At 38.5% G+C, this 19,864-nt stretch overlaps 2 protein-coding genes and 1 long non-coding RNA gene across 3 annotated transcripts in view; 1 reads left to right on the top strand and 2 right to left on the bottom strand.

Annotated features, from left to right (window-relative positions):
- LOC139969477 (uncharacterized) overlaps positions 1 to 19,864 on the bottom strand; it is a 128,081-nt gene that overhangs the window by 70,185 nt on the left and 38,032 nt on the right. The window lies entirely within an intron of this gene.
- On the bottom strand, positions 3,422 to 6,756 carry LOC139970165 (uncharacterized). The gene is made up of 4 exons (XM_071975807.1): positions 6,339 to 6,756; positions 5,617 to 5,669; positions 4,855 to 5,192; positions 3,422 to 3,841 (listed from the first exon to the last, which is right to left on the bottom strand). Exons 1-4 carry the CDS (start codon positions 6,479 to 6,481, stop codon positions 3,614 to 3,616), a joined length of 762 nt encoding a protein of 253 aa, XP_071831908.1. The 5' UTR covers positions 6,482 to 6,756; the 3' UTR covers positions 3,422 to 3,613.
- Positions 7,576 to 18,749, top strand: LOC139969471 (uncharacterized). The gene is made up of 10 exons (XM_071974494.1): positions 7,576 to 7,722; positions 11,002 to 11,111; positions 11,732 to 11,861; positions 12,358 to 12,487; positions 13,095 to 13,298; positions 13,993 to 14,108; positions 14,795 to 15,055; positions 15,364 to 17,288; positions 17,740 to 17,928; positions 18,486 to 18,749. The coding sequence occupies exons 1-10, from the start codon at positions 7,652 to 7,654 to the stop codon at positions 18,596 to 18,598; spliced, it is 3,249 nt and encodes a 1,082-aa protein (XP_071830595.1). The 5' UTR covers positions 7,576 to 7,651; the 3' UTR covers positions 18,599 to 18,749.

Genomic DNA, 19,864 nt, shown 5'->3' on the forward strand with positions numbered 1-19,864 from the left:
TGCTCTTAAGAAAGGAATCAGGGTTTGACTCAACCTATTTTATCCCCCAGATGCCTCCAGTGACAAATGCCAAGTCATACAGGGTGTGGAAGGAGAGTGAGGGAGTCCTCTTGAAATCAGTATCTTCTCCTCTCTTGCATCGAGTGTCTTTTACCAAGTATAGCAATGAAAGCATCAAATAAGCCACAGAATTCCTGTTACACAATCACAGAACTTGGTCAAAATGTTCCAGGTGGCACCATCATGATGTAATATATATGTTAGTGCCACAGAGCATGGATACTAACATACTTTAAAGGCATTAAAGACTCGAGCACAAAGAAGCTTTTGATGCTGGTAATCTCACCTAATTTAGAATGAGGTGTAACAGAAGTGTTAGACACAACCATCGATCCCAGAAAATACACACACAGCTTGCTACCGTCAGTAATTAGACACTAGTGTACAGTCAATACATGCAGCTAGGGTCAATACCCATAGCATAGTGTACATAGCAGCGATGGACATCTCAGGTCTATATAAAAGATAACAAGGTATCACGTTTCATTACTGTCTGCATTTTGTAGCGACAAGAAAAAAACTTCACTCGCAAGCAACGGAAAGTTAACTTTTTTCAGAGGGCGGCACACGGTTTGGGGCGAGTCTTCAATGCCTTTAAACAGTTGGACATCTCAAAATTGGCCATTCAACCTCTACTATCTTCACCCCTACTACGCATTTGTTACTTATTCCCACATTGATTTTGTTTGCATCTTTACTGTGGTAATGCATGTGCAATTTTTTTACACTTTCCATGAATCAAAAAGGGAAAAAAAAGGGCTTAAGAGGTTTGATAGTAACATACTTTCTTGCCATATTTTAACGTCAGTTTAAACTTCGATATCGTATTTTTCTCTGTTTTTCTGCCTTCTTCATAAACAATTGTTTTATTACTGTTTACCCTTCCTGTTTCATTCATCTTTCCTCTTGTTGATCTCAATCATGCATTTTAATTAATGGAGACACAAATGCAACTATAATAACTTTTTGCAAACTCTGTCTCTATCACGCATGATTAATGTCAATCCTTCACTTTGGTCTTTGGTAACGTTGTCACCGTTTGTAGAAGTCAGCTATGTCTGCAATGTGATTGACAAACTGGGAATTGAATGTGTCTGGGAATCTCAACTTAGAATGTTCACAATATTTAGTGTTTTTTCTCCTTTTTGCAGGGGGTGGGGGGGGGGACGGTTGATTACACATGTTGTGCATCTTACTCAAAGAAAAACAACTTATGGAAACAGTAACTGAGTCATGCAATGTTTTGTTTACAGAATTTATTTTTTTAAGGGGTTCGGGGGGGGGGGAGGGGTTCGAAGACAATTATGTTTTCTTAGATATTGTTTTAAAATGCATCACATTTCACTTCATGACAGACTACATGATACATTTTTGTTGAAAAATAAATTGACAAAGTACAGGATGTTCGAGTTTTTTTGTTTTTTTTGTGTTATCATTTTTTGATTATGCAGTAATTAACTTTAGGCTTGATTATTGTCAGTTAGTACACCAGACATTTTAATGAGAGCAGTTTTAAAGGAAGGGTGTGTTTTTCACCAACAATTGTTATTGATTCCCAGGACTGGCATGCATTATGTTTTAATTTAAAAACCAATACAAAACACTTTGGATCATGTGACAGTACTTCATTACCCAATCAGTGTAATACCACAAGGCTCATTTACATAATTTAAAAGGCTAGTCGCCAATCACAAAACGATTTTCACATCCTCTTCCAGTAGGTGCTTAGAAATCACTGAAAGGTTTTCTATAACAACATCAATATTGCCAATGAAAATGTGATTTCTTGAATGTGGACTGCAACCACTGCTTAATTAGTAGGACCGATACGGTGGAATCTTTTTCTCAGGAGGTCGGCTAGACCTCAAACGGTCTCAATTCTGACACGATGGCAGACCCGTCAACTCTCCCGGTTTTACCGGGAGTTTCCCGGTTTTCACCCGAATCTCCCGGTTTCATATTCCATTCTCCGGGTTTTTTAATGTTTCATCATTTGCGACATTTCTGAAAATAGCCAACAATTAGTCCTATGCTGTTAAAAAAAAAAAAAATTATAAGTAATTCCCCACAGTAACGCTGAACAGGAAAGGCTATTCAGTGTAGTTCCCAAGAACAAGACAGGCAGTCGGTCAAGTCTCAAGCTTGATGGGACTCTATCTTAGCACATGAAGTCACAGTACCCAGAGTCCCCTGTTTCAAATGGAAGCCTACTAAAGAAACCTTGTAGAAAGCGAAGCGAGCTGCTGTAAACTACAACAAGAAACACTGATTGGATGATTCTCTCACCGTATTGCATAAGTAGACTAACTTATTTAGGAGTATTTATATCATTTCAGTTGAAAATTTCCAACCTCCCTATTTTCCCCTTGTTCTCCCTATGTTTTGGCCATGAAAAAATATGTTATTCTCCCTATTTTGTGGTCAAACAGGTTGACAGGTCTGCGATGGTGCAAACGAGGATAAAATGAAAGCTTCTACTCTTTAATGATTTATTTAAAAGAAGACTGTCAGCACAGTGGCCGGATCCAGGGTCTACTATAACAACTTGTGGCACATACATAATTTGGCTCAAACCAAAGTCAACAGTGGAAAGATTTATCGTTGTTTTCAATTTAAGGGGCAGAATTTTCGATATCTACCGATGCTTAGCTACCGGCCCTGATTCTCCTCTTCCACACAAGATCTGCGTTCGCCATTGATCAATCCCGTAGCCAAACAGGGTCGTGTCCCTCCCCAACCCATCCTATGTGGACTAAGTAATGCAGCCTCCCCATTCGTGCATCAACCATAACTATGTACAAACTTGAGACAAAAATTACACGACACCAAGATATTGTCCTTTCTGAAATTAATGGCGCCCCAACATCCGTTAGACGTTCTGGTAACGGGTCTGCACTGGTCATAACATACGGTCATTTACACCACGAGCTCTGAGATCTTATGCCACTGATTTATGTATTTCATTTGATTAAACGGCATGAGCGTTGGACTCAAATGTGGTATGCAAAAGATAACACATTTTCACCGACGGATAACATTTTACCTCCCATTATCAGTCATCCTATCCAGAATTTGCCTTCGTACAGAGTAATCATACGCGTATTACTAATTTTCTTGAAGAGATCCCTCGTCAATTTCTTTGAGTTCGTGAAAAACAGTAAGAAATCACAACGAAAAGGTTTCGGGACTTTAACGCACTTATGAGTTTTGCGGATCACTGAAATTTAGAGGCAAAAAAAGGACGAAAATTAAATATCGAGGTCGGAGAGCAATCGAATATGTCCACTTTTCATTTGAATGGTTTTACTTCATTAAGTCCTTGATCGAACATTTCTAATCATATATAAACTTAATACTAACGTTCGTAAATACCGTCACATATTTATTTTTAACATCTCAGTGTCACACGAAGCTAAAAATGGAAACGATTACTTTACCGGAAATTAATTTTAAATGTACCGCATGATTTTCGGTGTTGCGGTAAAACTTCAGACGATGGAGATCGATTAATATCATGATATAAATTCCACAAAGAGCAATATTTTCATCAAATTCAAAAATATATGTCCATCTCTGAATATTCATAATCGTCTGGATTTTCTTTCTCATCTTCTACTCTTTCTGGTATGACGTCAAGGTGACAATTTAAAGAAGACAAGATGGAGTGTCTTCGGTCGGTTCGAGGCATTTCCCTCTTTAAGTGAGGTGAGGTCGCTCTAACTGTCTCGATTCTGTCCAAACTCGTGGGCGCACTCCTTGTTCCTAGAACTCGTCCATCGGGCTACAAATGAGAATGAAGATCTCTAAAATAACACGAGACATTTCTATCGTTGTTATTTCTACTCAGAATACATTATTTTTTTCCATTAATTTTCATTGTTATTATATTACTATATCCTATTTGTTGGTAGTGGCAGGATTTCACCTTCCAAAGTTTCCAAAGCTAAATATATTATTATTATTATTATTATTATTATTATTATTATTATTATTATTATTATTATTATTATTATTATTATTATTATTATTATTATTATTATTATTATTATTATTATTATTATTATTATTATTATTATTATTATTATTATTATTATTATTATTATTATTATTATTATTATTATTATTATTATTATTATTATTATTATTATTATTATTATTATTATTATTATTATTATTATTATTATTATTATTATTATTATTATTATTATTATTATTATTATTATTATTATTATTATTATTATTATTATTATTATTATTATTATTATTATTATTATTATTATTATTATTATTATTATTATTATTATTATTATTATTATTATTATATTATTATTATTATTGTTGTTGTTGTTGTTGTTATTATTATTATTGTTATTATTATTATTATTAGAAGTAGTAGTAGTAGTATTAGTAGTAGTAGTATTAGTAGTAGTAGTAGTAGTAGTAGTAGTAGTAGTAGTAGTAGTAGTAGTAGTAGTAGTAGTAGTAGTAGTAGTAGTAGTAGTAGTAGTAGTAGTAGTAGTAGTAGTAGTAGTAGTAGTAGTAGTAGTAGTAGTAGTAGTAGGCCTAGTAGAAATTTCCGCTCCACGACTGGCTTCATCCCGGGACTCATTAGGCCAAGGTTAGACTCGAATCCCGGACCTTCGTACTATCGTCGTAATCATTGTTTTTAAATCATTAAATAAAAAAAGCTTGAGGTGTCAAGGCATGAGAAAATTATGAATTGTCAATTTAGTTTTCTATTTTGGATAACTCGAGGTAGCCTATGTAACTGTAACACTAATCCAGACTACTTACCTGTTGTGGTTGAATGAATAGTGCCTTCCGTAGACTTTCAGTGCAAGCGTCCTGCCATTCGTGTTCCGGTAAGCGTACACGGTCTGTTTCTCTCATGTTTGACGAGCGTGAATTTTGTATCGTCATCATGAAAGGGCTTTCCTGCTCATACAGAATGCGCATGTTCTTTGACTCTGGTGTCAGAGGTGGGATATTATCAGTGGTCCTCGTGTGATCATGTTGACGCTTTACCCAATTGCTGGTATCTTTCAAAAGAGGCGCAGATTGTGACGTCATCAAGTATTTTCGTGGTCGAGCTTCAAACTTTTCAACGGTGAAAGGAATTTCTTCTGCACATTCTGGGAGGCAAGTATAGCGGACAGTACAAATTAAACCAAAACAAGAAAAAACGAATGAGAGCAGATATAGATTACCAGGTACATTTCAAGAACTAGTTCATGAGTTCCCCAGAGTATATGAATACAACCTCCTCCCAGTGAACTCACTACTTCCCAATTTAATCAGTTGTTCACCCCTGCCCCTTCGCACGGCAAACTTTCGAATCATCCTGTCTTTACTGTTGACATAAACTGTCGATTACAAAACAGTCCATTGAATGACAAGTTATTTTACGCTACTCTGTCAACATATAACCTGATATGCAGCTGATAAAATGAACGCCAACACGTGAGGCACCCTATCTCATAATAATTGTGTGCCGGCCTATCTGAGAATTGTGCCCAATAATTCATAACTCTGATTTCATTTGAGAAGTTTTGTTACCTCGTCCTGAAGTGATAGGAGAATCCTCACTTTCATCGTCGTTCGAGGAAATACTTTGGAGAGAGAGAGTGAGAGAATAACGAACACGATATAGATGACAACGTGACGAAATAGGAACTTCTCAAAGAGTTTAAAAGTACTAGGGCGTGGGGAGGATTGGCGTAGGGGAGGTGTGGGGAAGATTGGAGTAGGGTAGGGGTATGCTTCATGACACCCGTCCCGAACACTCGGTCTCGATTACCATTTATATTCCTTGATATGATGTAAAAGTAATTTCCCAGCTATAGTACATTTTCAAATCCTCGCGACTCATATATCTGGACATAGGCATAGTCATTGAGCCGTTCATAAACAACTTGAACATGTCACATTCACAAAATTTGTCTCGTCTATTATACCTCTTGTCATTCAAGATCAAATGAACATTCAGTAGTGTATCGACCCATTAACGGATGGAAAATTCAAGCTAACGTGATTTACTTAAGATGAGGTAACTCTCGTCTGAATGTTACGATGTCACGGAAAAAGCCCAATAGGTTTAGTAAATGTATCTTAATCAACACCAAATCTCTAAGATAGTTATATCGTCGAAGTAACCATGGTTATAAGTAACCATAAGTTACCATGGTACAATGATCATATGCAGAAATATATTAATTATACCTTAATATGGTCTTTCAAACAGAATGAGACATATATTTTGATTATTCACATAACGTTACCTTTCTTGCGAATATTTCCGTTTGACCGAGTTCGTCCTCGTGTCATGTTCGTCGGTCACCGAGGAGGAATCCCCTGGCAATGATGACGATGTGTTGGTCTCATCTTGTGATGACGGACGTGGTTTTGATGTCTTACCACCCATGATATATCGAACAATCGAAACATAGATATCAGGAATCAATTATGACCTACATCCCAAACTGTGGAACATTTATTTATCTATATTTTCTTTGATAAATTACACTTCCCTGGAAGCCTAATCGATGCAAAGGAAAAGCAACAGACAAACAGAATATATTTTGGGAACGATCTCAATACAGAATTTAATCAAAGCTTATGTTGGTGTAGGCCTACTAGTACTAGTTCAATACACAGACAAACGCTAGCATGCCGCGTTACTATGGGAATAGAGAACTACTTAGGCTAACTGTGTTTGTGACATCTTTATTTTCATACATAAAACGCAAAGTAAACGCGCGCCTGTTTAGTTGTAAGAATTAACGCGATAACGCGGTAACGCGGCTTATTGCAGTTTGTAGTATTTGTTAGTTCCATTGGTAATATCTACCAATGCTTGTTCACAACATGAATAATCAGGTTAGTCTTGTGTAGATTTACTCATTTTCTTACTGTCAAGCTCGCATGCGCGCTAACATAATTGATGGCGAGGTCAGTCGACGAAGATTTATAACAAACTTACGTAGATTTGATGTATATCTGATTTTATATGGAAGAGACACTGTAATTTGCGTCGTATAATAAGTGTGGTTTAGCCACTTATAGGCATCCGTAATCGCCCCTTGTAGGCGTCTCATCTTGAGGCTTCCATGCGATAATGTCAGTGGGTACTAGAGATGTGTTACACGCGCAGAATTCGCTAGATACTTGACTTCTTACTAAAATGAAGCCTTACCATGTAAAAAGTATAGGAGTCATCAATTGAGCGCCTTCGGCGCTATACAAGATGTTTGGAAAGCGTACATTCCATATACGCGCATATATACGCCTGAATAACAGACATCAGTGATATATGAACAACTGAGGGCGCGTACGATGTAGCATGTCTGCGCCTGGCGTTAGGGAACACGCGTAATAACGCAATGTCCAATGCGTTACGATGAGACTACGTACTTTAACGTTGACGAAATGGCGCCTAAACACATCACCATAACACCGACGACGTCACAAAGACAGACCAAAAGTATTCAAGTAAATTTGTTTACATATCGTCGAGAAGCTCGTGGGATGTTTGAGATGTAGCACTCAAGAAGGACATAGAGCCGCCATTGAATCCACTTGGTATAAGACCTAAATGGAAGATGTAATATTCTGGGAATTGGGGGGCTACAAGAGGGTCCTGGATGAGCTTCGTAAAGGCCAGGGGTGAGTAAATGTCGGAATATATTTTGTAGGTTTTGTTGGGGGTAAAATATGTGTGCAGCTAATTCAGCGATAAAAGAAGCCGTATGAAAGACTATCAGATATTAGTCAGTTGCGAAACGGAGTAGGGAAGGGAATCGACTTAAGGGGCAAAAAAACATTGTTTCGTTTTGTCCAAAAGATATGTTTCAGTTTATTTATTGCTTTCTGGTCACTTTGCCCAACAACCATTTCGCCCAACTGCCATTTCGCCCAACCAGCCTGGTCATTTCGCCCAACCAGCATGGTCATTTCGCCCAACCAGCATGGTCATTTCGCCCAACCTTTTATTACTAATATTCAGTCAGAATAATATTACTTTTTCTATTTTACTAGTTCAATTTGATTTATTTTGGGTTATGTTACTTCGTGGTAGGTAAATATAGTGAGGTCCGCTCGATATCGATCGGAGTCTGAGCAGTTATTTCGGGTATAATGGGAGGATTACACTACTTTAGGCGGTTACGCATACAATGGAAGTTATATTATTTATACAAACAAAGGGGAATCGGTCTTCATAAAAACATATCAACCCTAACCCCTAACACACTGACCCATCCTCAAGTTTCCTTAATATTCGGTTCATATCCCGTAACGTTAACAATTCCCGAACGTTTTCTTACTTAAGTTATACAAAGTAAAGGACTTCAAGTTTCCTTAATATTCCTTAATATTCGAACGTTTATACTATCAAACCTAACCCCTAACACGTACACGGATCATCTTCGAGTTTTCTTATATTCGGTTCGTATCCTGTAACAATTCCCGAGCGTTTCCTTTTGAAGTATCATATTTAATCAAGGTTGGGCGAAATGACCAGGCTGGTTGGGCGAAATGACCAGGCTGGTTGGGCGAAATGACCAGGCTGGTTGGACGAAATGACCAGGCTGGTTGGGCGAAATGGTAAGGTTGGGCGAAATGGCAGTTGGGCGAAATGGTTGTTGGGCGAAGTGACCTGCTTCCTATTTATTGACCATCCGTAATTTAAGTAGCGGTGGCGAACGCATATGATAATGTTTACCTTCCTTTTAAGAAAACAAATATTCATGCGTTTTAGTTATTATAATTGGACGAAATCTGGCAAGCGACTGTGTGAATTGATTTAGTATAAGGTAGCCGTATTTTACAATCACAGATAACTGCATACCGTATGTGTTGCGGTATTTGATAGCTCCTCATCGGATGCTAATCCATCCTCACCTCCATCATACAAAGTCTATGGTTAGCAGGCGCGTATCCAGGATTTTCTAACCCGGGGGGCGCGAATTACTATCTAAGCGGAGCGCCACCATCGGTTGGCGCGGAGCGTACAAGAAAATTTCTGGTTTTGATACCCCCAGATCACCGGAAATGACACTTCTCGGGCTTTGAAAATGAGCAACCAAATGTACACCTTTGCCTGAGAACCAAGTATTTCCCAATTTTGTTTCCATCCATAACCTTTTTGAAGATTGTCACCAGTCACACATTATGTTCGACCTCATTGCATGTCCTATGGATCATTGCTTTTGTATGCGATTCTACGTCACGGCCCACAATATCCGAAAGCCCCACTTTTCAAGGTTTTAAGCCCATTATTTGTTGAGAATTTGAAAATTCCCATTTCTCGTGAATAAAAATCACTTGAAAACATACCCATAATGTTGCACAAAATTCAATCTATGGACAACCAATAGGGAAAGACCTCCCTCAACCCCTAATAGACAGGTACAAATTGCACGAGTAGAGGAAAGTATGATGAAGAATGTTGGTCAGGAAATTTTTCGAAAATTCAGACACAGTTAATTTGTTGGTGTACAAATATTAAAACCTCTTATTATGGCTATTATAAAACTTGGTTGAAGGAAATGAAAAATAGCAGATATTTCCGATATCAGGTATATCGTAACCGAACACTACACACATAGACGTAGGTCCCGTAGGAGGCGGGGCTGCAGCCCCCACCCCCCCAGCAACCAATTTTTTCCCCATTTTTTGCGGGGACCTACTGAAAGAAAAATAAATAGCAATGAATAGCTTAAAAATGATCTCCTGGTAATTAAAATAAAGTTCTAAGATTGGCCGATTACTACTGAAAAAGAGAGTTTGACATAAATAGATCTGTATGCTTTTTCTCCATCTACATAAGACATTTGGTTGTTTACATTAGCATCCGGCGGTATACTGTGCTACTTTCACGGACCGTGCGGTACACGATGCCATGCAATGTAATGACCGATGCTTGCTTATATGATATTGGCATCGATATGTTGAACGCGCGCTTCGCGCGCGAAAAATTTTGGCTTTTTTTCGGGCAAGTCGTTACAGCCCCAAATCCAATTGGGCTACGCCTTCGACTACACACATAGACAGTTTTTGAGGCTGTTCATCGTGGAACAGGCATTTCAATGCTCACTGATATGATGTTATATCTGCTCTTTGCTTTACAAATTCGAACAGGCGTGTACCGAGTAATTGCTAAGGGAGGGGCGAAGCCTGTATGCAAACTATCTAAGCGAAGCGCCACTATGAGTTGGCGCGAAGCGTACAAGAAAAATTTTCGCCGAAAATGCCTCCCAGATCGCTGGAAATGACACTTCCCAGGCCTTGTAAGTTGCATCTAAGCATTGTCTATTTTGAAATTACTAGCAATGTCATAAAGAAAATTTGCTCGGGGGGGGGGGGCCTTCCCGAAATGCGTCATGTTCCCGACGACCCCGTCAAGTTCAAGACCAGCCACAGTTGGTTCCATATAGCACAATTGTACAATTGTTTAAGGCGTCCATACACACACGCGTTATGATAGATCATATATAGTATTTATATAGATACATAGTGAGAGAGGAAACATGGAAACGTCAAAAATGGAGTTGTTGGTGTAAGGGGTAGGGTGAGGCGCACACCCCCTCCGTAATCCTTGATCTGTCACTGGCTACCCTGTGTATATAATAGGGAAAAGCGCTTTAACTATGATTGTTCCCCTTTCTCTTCCCGAAGTCTTGGCTATCTTCTTCTCCCTCCCTTTCTCCTTTTTCTCTCTTTCTCCTTTTTCTCTCTTTTTTCTTCTTCTTTTCCCTTCCTTTCTCTCCTCCTTTTCTTTTTCCCCTCCTTTTCCCTTTTTTCTTCTCTTTTTTTCTCTCCTCCTTTTCTTACCCGGGGGGCGCGCGCCCCCAACGCCCCCTCCTGGATACGCACCTGGTTAGAGTTTGTCAAGTTTACATTTATAATATAAAACAAAATGATTAATTATAATTTCTTTTGTAGATCATGTGAGCTCTTCGTTAAGATGATACAGGAGCGGGCTGAGATCGAAGAGAGATATTCGAGGTCCTTAGACAGCTGGCGGGAACGATGGAGCGATCACTCCATTCATGGTAATCCCAAAAATCATATTCCCTTTCTATCCCTAAATCTATGTCTCTCTTTCCGAGTGATATAACAAATCTTATAGATTTATGTGGAAGTGCGGTAGGGTTTAATGGTTGGAGGTTAGGTGTACTGCAAACAAGGTGCCTAAGTTAATTTATATGATTCTGATTTAGATACGATTTTCGCTTAAATGCATTGAAGACTCGCGCACAAAAAGAAACGTCTCATGCCGGTAATCTGACCTAGTAACAGAAATGTTAGACACCACAATCGATCCCAGAAAATACACACACAGCGTGCTACCGTCTGTAACTAGACATTAGTGCACAGTCAATACATGTATCTTCGGTCAATACCCACAACACAGTGTACATAGCAGCGATGGACATCTGAGGTCTAGATAAAAGATAACAAGGTATCACGTTTCATTACCGTCTGCATTTTGTAGCGACACGAACAAAACTTCACTTGCAAGCAACGGAAAGTTAGCTTTCTCAGATGGCGGCACGCGGTTTGGGGCGAGTCTTCAATGCCTCTAAATGTAGTACGAAGGAGGAGGGACTAGGGACAGAAGACTCGTGTCTGTTTAAAGATTGGTTCATTATTATTTCTCTGTTTCTCCAAGGTCGGGAAGTCGGAAGTACTATCATTGCTTGGAATACTTGCCTTCAAGAAGCGTCTATGGTAGCGGAAATCCACAGAGATTGTAGTCATCGACTTAGTCGAGACGGTGGCCCCGCTGAAAATATGACCGGGTGAGTCATACAAACAATATTTAAGCATCATGAGAGTTTATATCTTTATAGTACAAAATCCATTAATTTAGCTTGTCGTTTAAATAAAGCAGATATTTAAATTATAAAGACTCATGACTATAGAACTGGCGTTGTGCAAGATTCTGTTGGCGTCTCGTTCTAGTGAAAATAATAAATGTATTAAGTATATATTTCAATTCTATTTTTAATTATTTTGGGGAGGTTTATTGCAATTACGGCTATATGAATGAAAACTCAAAATATGATTTTAATTGATCAAGTTAAGGCACATGCTTGTGTTTTTCTCCCAACATTTGTTTTGCTTGTTTTTGTTCTGTTCTGTTCTGTTTAGTTTTATGTTGTTGTTTTTTTGTCTCTTTTGGTTACCAAATTTTACCAGGAAAACTTAAAGTTTGTTCACAGTGGAATTTAAGCAACGTCTATAATAATAGCCTGTTATTCCCTTGCCTAGCAAATGTTCTGTTGGTATTTTCAGATGGCTTGGAGAACACTTCAGACAAAAGGACCAAAACGGACAGGACCTGATTCAGAGGACAGAGAACGAGTTTGAAGCAGCATCAGAAGAATTTAAGAAAGCATACGAAAGAACCCTCAGAGTACGAGAGGTAGGTGGCAGGGTATATCTTAGCTTTATTAATCAAATTTGTTTATCGAATCTTACTTCAGCTGTAGCATTCCGACAGATCAAACACTAGGATAAGGGGAGGCCTGGTCACTGGGGTAGGGTGGAATCGTTTACCAGTGAACACGTGCACAAACAATCATTTTAAACGTCAAAGGACCTACAGAGTCTGTAGGTTTGAATACAAAGGACTGGTCATATTGAGACCAATAATCCTCGGTGAGTAGAATGCTAAATGCTCGTCAATGAACTGAAAATGAAAATAGTTCGTAACGTAAGTAAGTAACCATCAATTAGCGTATTTACCCCCAATGATCTTGAACCCATTAATACAGATTCTTTCGTAGAGGAGCACAACATATCGTGGACGTATCCGTCATTATATATATATATATATATATATATATATATATATATATATATATATATATATATATATATATATATATATATATATATATATATATATATATATATATATATATATATATATATATATATATATATATATATATATATATATATATATATATATATATATATATATATATATATATATATATATAAATAAATAAATATTGCTTTTGAAGGCTTACCACAAACTAAGCGAGGATGCTCAGAAGGCTCGTCGATTTGCTGACGATGAAAGACAAGAGAAATTTGTAAACCAATCAACAAAAAACAGATTGTTTAACAGAGCGGATAAGCTGACAATACAAGAGAACTATGTGAGAAGGGTCTATAAGAGGCGTGTCGATACGTGTCAAGGAGACGTGAAGGATCGATATATAGAGGTAAGTGACTTTTAACAAGTATAGATTCTTCTTAAAAGATGCATTATCATGTGCAGCATTATTATAATTAATATTAATATATTTGCTCTGAGCATTATGTATAAGGAGCATAATGTATAAGGAGGGTTTGCAAGAGATGAGTTGATACTCATAGAGGAGAAGTATACCTATTGATTTAAAGAGGTAAACGACTTGTAGCAAGTATAGATCAAATGCACAATGCACAAATTTATTTTCGGTAAGAAAATAACGTTTGTCGTACATTGAAGGAGGGAGGGGAAAGGAATTACAAGCAATGCGTTAATACGTGTCGTAACGTTTAAATGTGTGTATTGGATATGATTGTATTAATATGAATCTAGAGGCTGACTTCGGTCAGCTTGTGGCTTTGATAAGCCAATGATGGCTTCTTCGAGAGTTCCTGCTTGCAGGAGGATCTAAAATACATACCTACAAACATATTGGTTATGCTCATATTCATTTGCTATCTCCTTTACAGTAAAACCCATTAGTAGCCAACGCGTAACTAGGCTTATGATGTAATCGTTACGTCATAGTTACACTGTGAGATGACTCGAGTAAAGTAACCATAAAACAAGTAACGCCTGTGCTCCCTGTCGTTGGCGTTTCTCTTGTTTTTTCTTCTTTTTGTTTGTTCAGTGATTAATATGTGTGTTGTATTTTTACTATACAGGGAATGGAAAAAGTGCTTGAAAGATGCCGTGGTATCGAAACAGCTCGTCTGCAGTGCCTAAAAAACCAGATATTAACATTTATAACGATGGTGGATATGAGCGGGGCCTCAACAACGTAAGCAATGTTTCAGTTAATGTAATTCTGTCATTATTATTACGGTGAAATATATTAGTCAGGGTTGATACCCTACTTTTCCTAGTGTTCGTATTCCATGTACATTTAGATCACGTCAGGATGTTGCCTGTGTACACACAATGGAGGAGCACCAGTGTAACAGACCGTACACAGAAAACAAACTTTAAATTTACTTACTTGCTATTTGAACAAGAAATGATGAATATAAAGAAAAAACATTCTTGGATTGGAATAAAATTATTACGAATTTTATGCAATGAAACATATTCTTCTTTTAACTGATTTTTGAAAGTTGTTTTTTGTTTGTTTGGAGGCATAAGCCTACTAAAATTCTCAAATGAATGCTGATAGGGGCTACTGATTTTCTTGAAGCAGACAACAATGATATCGGTACGTTTAACTTGTTGACGGGGGAGATTCCATGAGTTAGAGGGTGTAAAATCCCACACCTCAGCCCTTTTTTTGAACCTCACCACCAACAATATAGTAATAACAGTACAACATTATGTTGTACAACACATGTTTATACAAAATTATCATCCCGTGATTAGTGACATTTGTTAATACCGGACTGATTTTGTTGTGCACTTTTAAACTTGTTGCCATCTGCCGAAACTAAAATGTAAATTTAATTTATCTATTAACATGTGTTTTTCTGTATGCAGGTTATTGGAAGCTAGCCGCGCAGCATATAATGACGTCACCAAAGCTAATCCGGATATGGACGTCCAAGAGTGGGTTTTAAGCTTCAATCTTAATACCTTCATAGAGCTGCCATCATTTGAAGAATTCATCGCAGGTAGTGAGGAGTACGAGACCGTCCAAGAAAGCCAGAAACCACAAAAACCGTCGGGCTCATTCTTCCAACTTTCTCTTTTTGGCTCCAGTTCAGATCAAGATGATAGCTCCGATAGTGAATCAGAAAGGTAGGCAATTGTAAGAAAGATGGCCGGCATTTGTAGTCATGGTAACTGTACAATGTGGGAAGAAGGTTAAGTTATTGCTTGGCGGTAACTGTTACTGGAAAATGTGATGATACTCACGTTGGTTTATTATACTTCTTCTCCTTTTAATTTTGCATTCCTTGACTTTGTCTTGTCTGTAATCGTTGTTGACTTAAACAGACCTGAAGAAATATTCCTAGATTCGTAGGTATTTTCTTTCTGTATAAGTCGTTAAGCATTTTATTGCATTTGGCAGTGAACGACTACTATTCATTTTATTTTATATCCAGTTCTTCTAGTTCAGACAGTTCATCCACTTCAGGTTCAGAGAGTGACAGCAGCGCCGCTACGAGAGTTAGTTCTCTATCCAATGTCTCTCGTAAATCTAAGAAAACAGCAACCAATGGTAAATCTGCGATTCAACCACGTGATCAACACAACAGTCGTCCCCATTCAAACGTACCGCATCACAGACAACAATCCAATAACCATATCGGAAATGCTGATATCAGTGTGCAACGGCAAACCAGTGGACAATGGGATCGAGTCACAGAACCGTCTGCTCGGAACTCGACAACCCAATCAAATTCAAGCCAACTAAGTGTCAATCAATCCACGCCTAAAGTCTCCGCAAGAGCCGATGAAACAACAACTTCATATCAAGGTGACGTCACAACAAAGAGTGACATCCAGACAGCATATGCACATACATCTAAATCTACCGGATTTTCTATTGACAACAACACTGTAGATGTAAATGAGACATCGCAGACATCAGCAGTAGTCCACAACAGAGACACAAATCAACTGCAAGACGCAAACCAAAGTCATGACCTCACTTTTGGCAAAGTGGACGCCATAAGCCAAACCATCAATAACGTAACGACGGACAATTTCAGCAATGCCATCACGTCTGTAGCAGGAGAACCATCAGCTCATGACAGGCTACAGAGTGAATACCGCGGTGATAATGAACAGCCAAGTATTGACGAAAAGCCAATCACAGATGAAAGTTCAGTGATCAGTTCCTCATATGCAAATCTTTCTGAACTGCGCAAAGAGAACGACCTCAAAAGTAAAGGTATGCATACACATGAACCAGGAGGTGTAGAAACACAGAAAGGTTGCCTTGATAACAATGGTGAAACAGTTTTCGAACAAGATATCACGCCAGTCAAAAACACCAAGAAGTCTTATTCTTCGTTCTATAAGAATACTCAATGGTCACCCGTATGTCCACCATTAACGTGTGACAAGAACGAGCAGAATGCGATCAACAGTTCAGAAAGCAAGGAACGGAAACAAGTTAAAGAAGGAGATGCCGTTATACGCCAGAGGATAGATGTGAACACGACGAATTGCCATCACGAAAATCTTTGCCATTTTAGTCAAGAGCCAAATCACCAGGGACCACGCAACAATGGTGTAAATCCTCCCACAGGCGACTTCGATCGTAGACACGGTCATCACCGTTGCGGGCTTTCGGAATGTTGCCAGCTGCTTGAAGATGACGATTTGTGCGTCTACAGAGCACCTCAAACAATGTTCTCTCCTGATAAGTGTCTGGCTCGTTGGTTCCTTGGAAGATACCCAGAATACGAACAACTGGGAGAAAACATGTGGCGCCGTTTACAGAAAACCAACCCGACTAGGTACCAAGCAGCGCTAATGGACGCCAAGAAACTGATGCTGTTTGTTGATACTAGGTCCTCAAATCACCCTCCTAACATTGCTAATGTCGATATCTGTAACAGCTTCCACACTTGTCGGCGACAATATGATCAAAGGCATCACTGCGGGTGCGTATATGAAGGACCCGATCAAGAGAAAAAGGGCCAAGACGCTAGTCATAAGAAGAACTACCAAGTTACACAAGCCGAAGACAAGTTTTGTCAAGAGGTTACCTCTAGATTATTGCGTTCTCATCAATCCTTGCATGATACGAAGCAGTCAAGAGACGAAGATAAATGCGGGTTGCAAGGTAGTTCTGAACATATGTGTAGGGTAGCGGCAGGTTTAATTCTCGGGAAAAACACCCATGACGAGAGCGAACGTCTCGATAGCCTAAGATGTGATTGTAGAGAACCATCGCAGATACACGACGAGAAGCAGAGGAAGGATTGGAACGTTCGTAGCTGCAGTTGTCATCAAAGACGAGAGGACTTCACAGATGAAACATACCAAGAAGAAGATCGAACATTGGACAGTTCGGACGGTAAAGTTTCTTAAATATTGTCTTAGACATTTTGATCTGAACTGACTGATATTTCTTTGGATTTTATTTTGGCGGCAATAGTTTGTTTTATGGCCGGAAGTATCCCTAATTATTCTGAAATGGGTTAATACAGTAGATGACGCAAGTACTGCTAGATTATCCTAACATGTCTAACAAGTTTCGAAGTCGTAAAATACACTTTTCAGCTTTTGCTTGAGAGCTTCGAAATATCTATTGCATGGTATTCATTTTGTGATAACCACAGTGTTTGAATTGGCAAAACGATCGTCACTGAATTATTATCATGAAGCGATTTTGTTGCAGTTTACCAATGTAAGTGTTTATGGGGGAATCATGAGAAGTAGCTAGGGAGAACTACACCTTTCCCCTTTCTTTGGATGGGTGTGACTAATTACTTAAATAGTAAATATGATTTCTATTTTATGAACAGAATCAGATTTTAGCACCGACGTCAGTCCATCAGATGCTGATAACACCAGAATAACAATTCACGTAGATGATCGTCATAAAGCTGACAATGACGCGAGGGAAGCACTCAAACCAACAGATGGCGAATTCTTAGTGAAGGCGCTCTATAAATTTTCACCAGCTAACTGGGATGAGCTTAGGCTAAGAACGGGTAGGTTCAATTTGTTCATTATGTGTCACTGCTTATTTTTTTTAATATGATTTTATGGCAGATGACCTATGGAAGGGAAAGATATTTATCCAGGATTTTTTTAAGGATCGATGTAGAACGCTCATCACCACCCTTCCTCAGAAAAAACAAAATTTAAGTCAAATTGTCCATTCTCAGTCATAGTTAGACTATAAATCATGTATTTAGTTAGATCTAAACGCAAGGTTGTGGTTAAGTCGTCTTTGAATTATTGTATGAGCTTGAAAAGAAGGTACAAGTCCCTCACATTCCGAAGGGCTTCCCGGGACCGGAGGAGTGATCTAATTCTTTCCCAACTGAACAAAATCTCCCGACTGTCCACGGAGATAGGAGGCATATGCGCCCCCCCCCCCATTTGCTTACACCACTGAAAATGTCAGAAGAACTTAACGGCTCACACCTCCAACACCCCATCTCCAAATGGACCAAAGCAATCCACCATGCCTTGGCAATATATAGGTACCTGTGAATAACCTGATTAAAGTGCATCTTATTTATTCTGTTTTTCTTTGTTATAGGTGAATATTTGATCCAGATAGGACAAGACTCTGAAAACGGTTGGGCCATGGGTAGAACAAAAACAAAACAAGGACTCTTCCCTGCGAGTTATGTGAAATTTGTGAAGAAATGAGAAACAAACACATATACAATCATGAATCATTGTAATATTACATAGAATAAACAAACAATAACAAATTCAACAATTCAATTCATTCTTATATCTGCGAAATATTATAAACCATAAATATGGTAAATTATCTCAAATAAAAAGTTAAAACGCAGTCAATTATCTGTCTCCTTTTTCCTGTCTTTTGTTAAATATTGAATGAATAATCCGGTATCTTGTGTGTCCTAAATAAACATTATTTTACGTATGTAATATGTTAAGGTCACCCTCACGAACAAATGTTAAGTAGAGGGCGATGTATCTCAATCCAAAAGTGTTCTCTCAAATCAAGATTACGTTACGAGCAACGGACATTTGTAAAGGACATGGTGGTGCGGCCTTCCTAAAACTATTCCATTACCACTACCAGACTTTGAGCGAGGTATTCGTGGAAGCGTTAGTCCCAGGAAACATACTTCAATGTCACACACCACTGATGGTTCAAAGTGTAACACGGTGCGTTATAAATGCTCGGCTGAGAAAACAGTGGCTATTACACCCTCCTACAACAAGAACACCATTCCATTTCCACAACTATTCAGAGCTAAAGGTAGGCCTATTTATTCCAAACAATTTGACTTCCATCAGGTGTCAATTGAATTTAGTAACTTTTTCCATTCCATACATCGTTGTTGTCCTACATCGACAGTAGCAGCTGCCAACCAACGACACAGCTCTGGAACACCTATCTATTGCTACAACTATTGAAGATCGCATCTATCTCGGGCTACCCTTTTATCTTCTACAACCCGTTCGCCGGATCATTTACAAACATGCAGAAGTTCTCACTCGTGACCCGTTCACCAGAGATTCATTCCCTAGAATGCCCAGCACATCCTACCAACGCCTTAACAACCATTCGGTTGACATAGTAAAGTCGTCACAACCCCAAGCACTTTCTGTTGATACTCCAGTCTTGTCCCTTGCAACTGTAGCAGATGTAATACCTGTAAATATGTCACCTTAGATAATCTAATTTCCATTAAAGGCCCAAGTCTTCTTTTGTTGTTAACCAACGTTTTACTTGTGTAAAAGTAAGGGGCCTGATGTTTCGATCCTAGAAAGATCAGAGGCTGAATGACAAGTGACATAAACTACAAGGGACAAATACAAACACATGATACAAACAGATTAATGAGCAGGGTGAACACAAAATAGATTGAAGTAAGAGGATTAGTGGACTTAGGATGGAGAGAAGAAAGAAACAAACAGGGGGAAGAGGAGAGGTAG

This window comes from Apostichopus japonicus, chromosome 7 (assembly GCF_037975245.1).
Source record: "Apostichopus japonicus isolate 1M-3 chromosome 7, ASM3797524v1, whole genome shotgun sequence".
Classification (NCBI taxonomy): Eukaryota; Metazoa; Echinodermata; class Holothuroidea; order Aspidochirotida; family Stichopodidae; genus Apostichopus; species Apostichopus japonicus.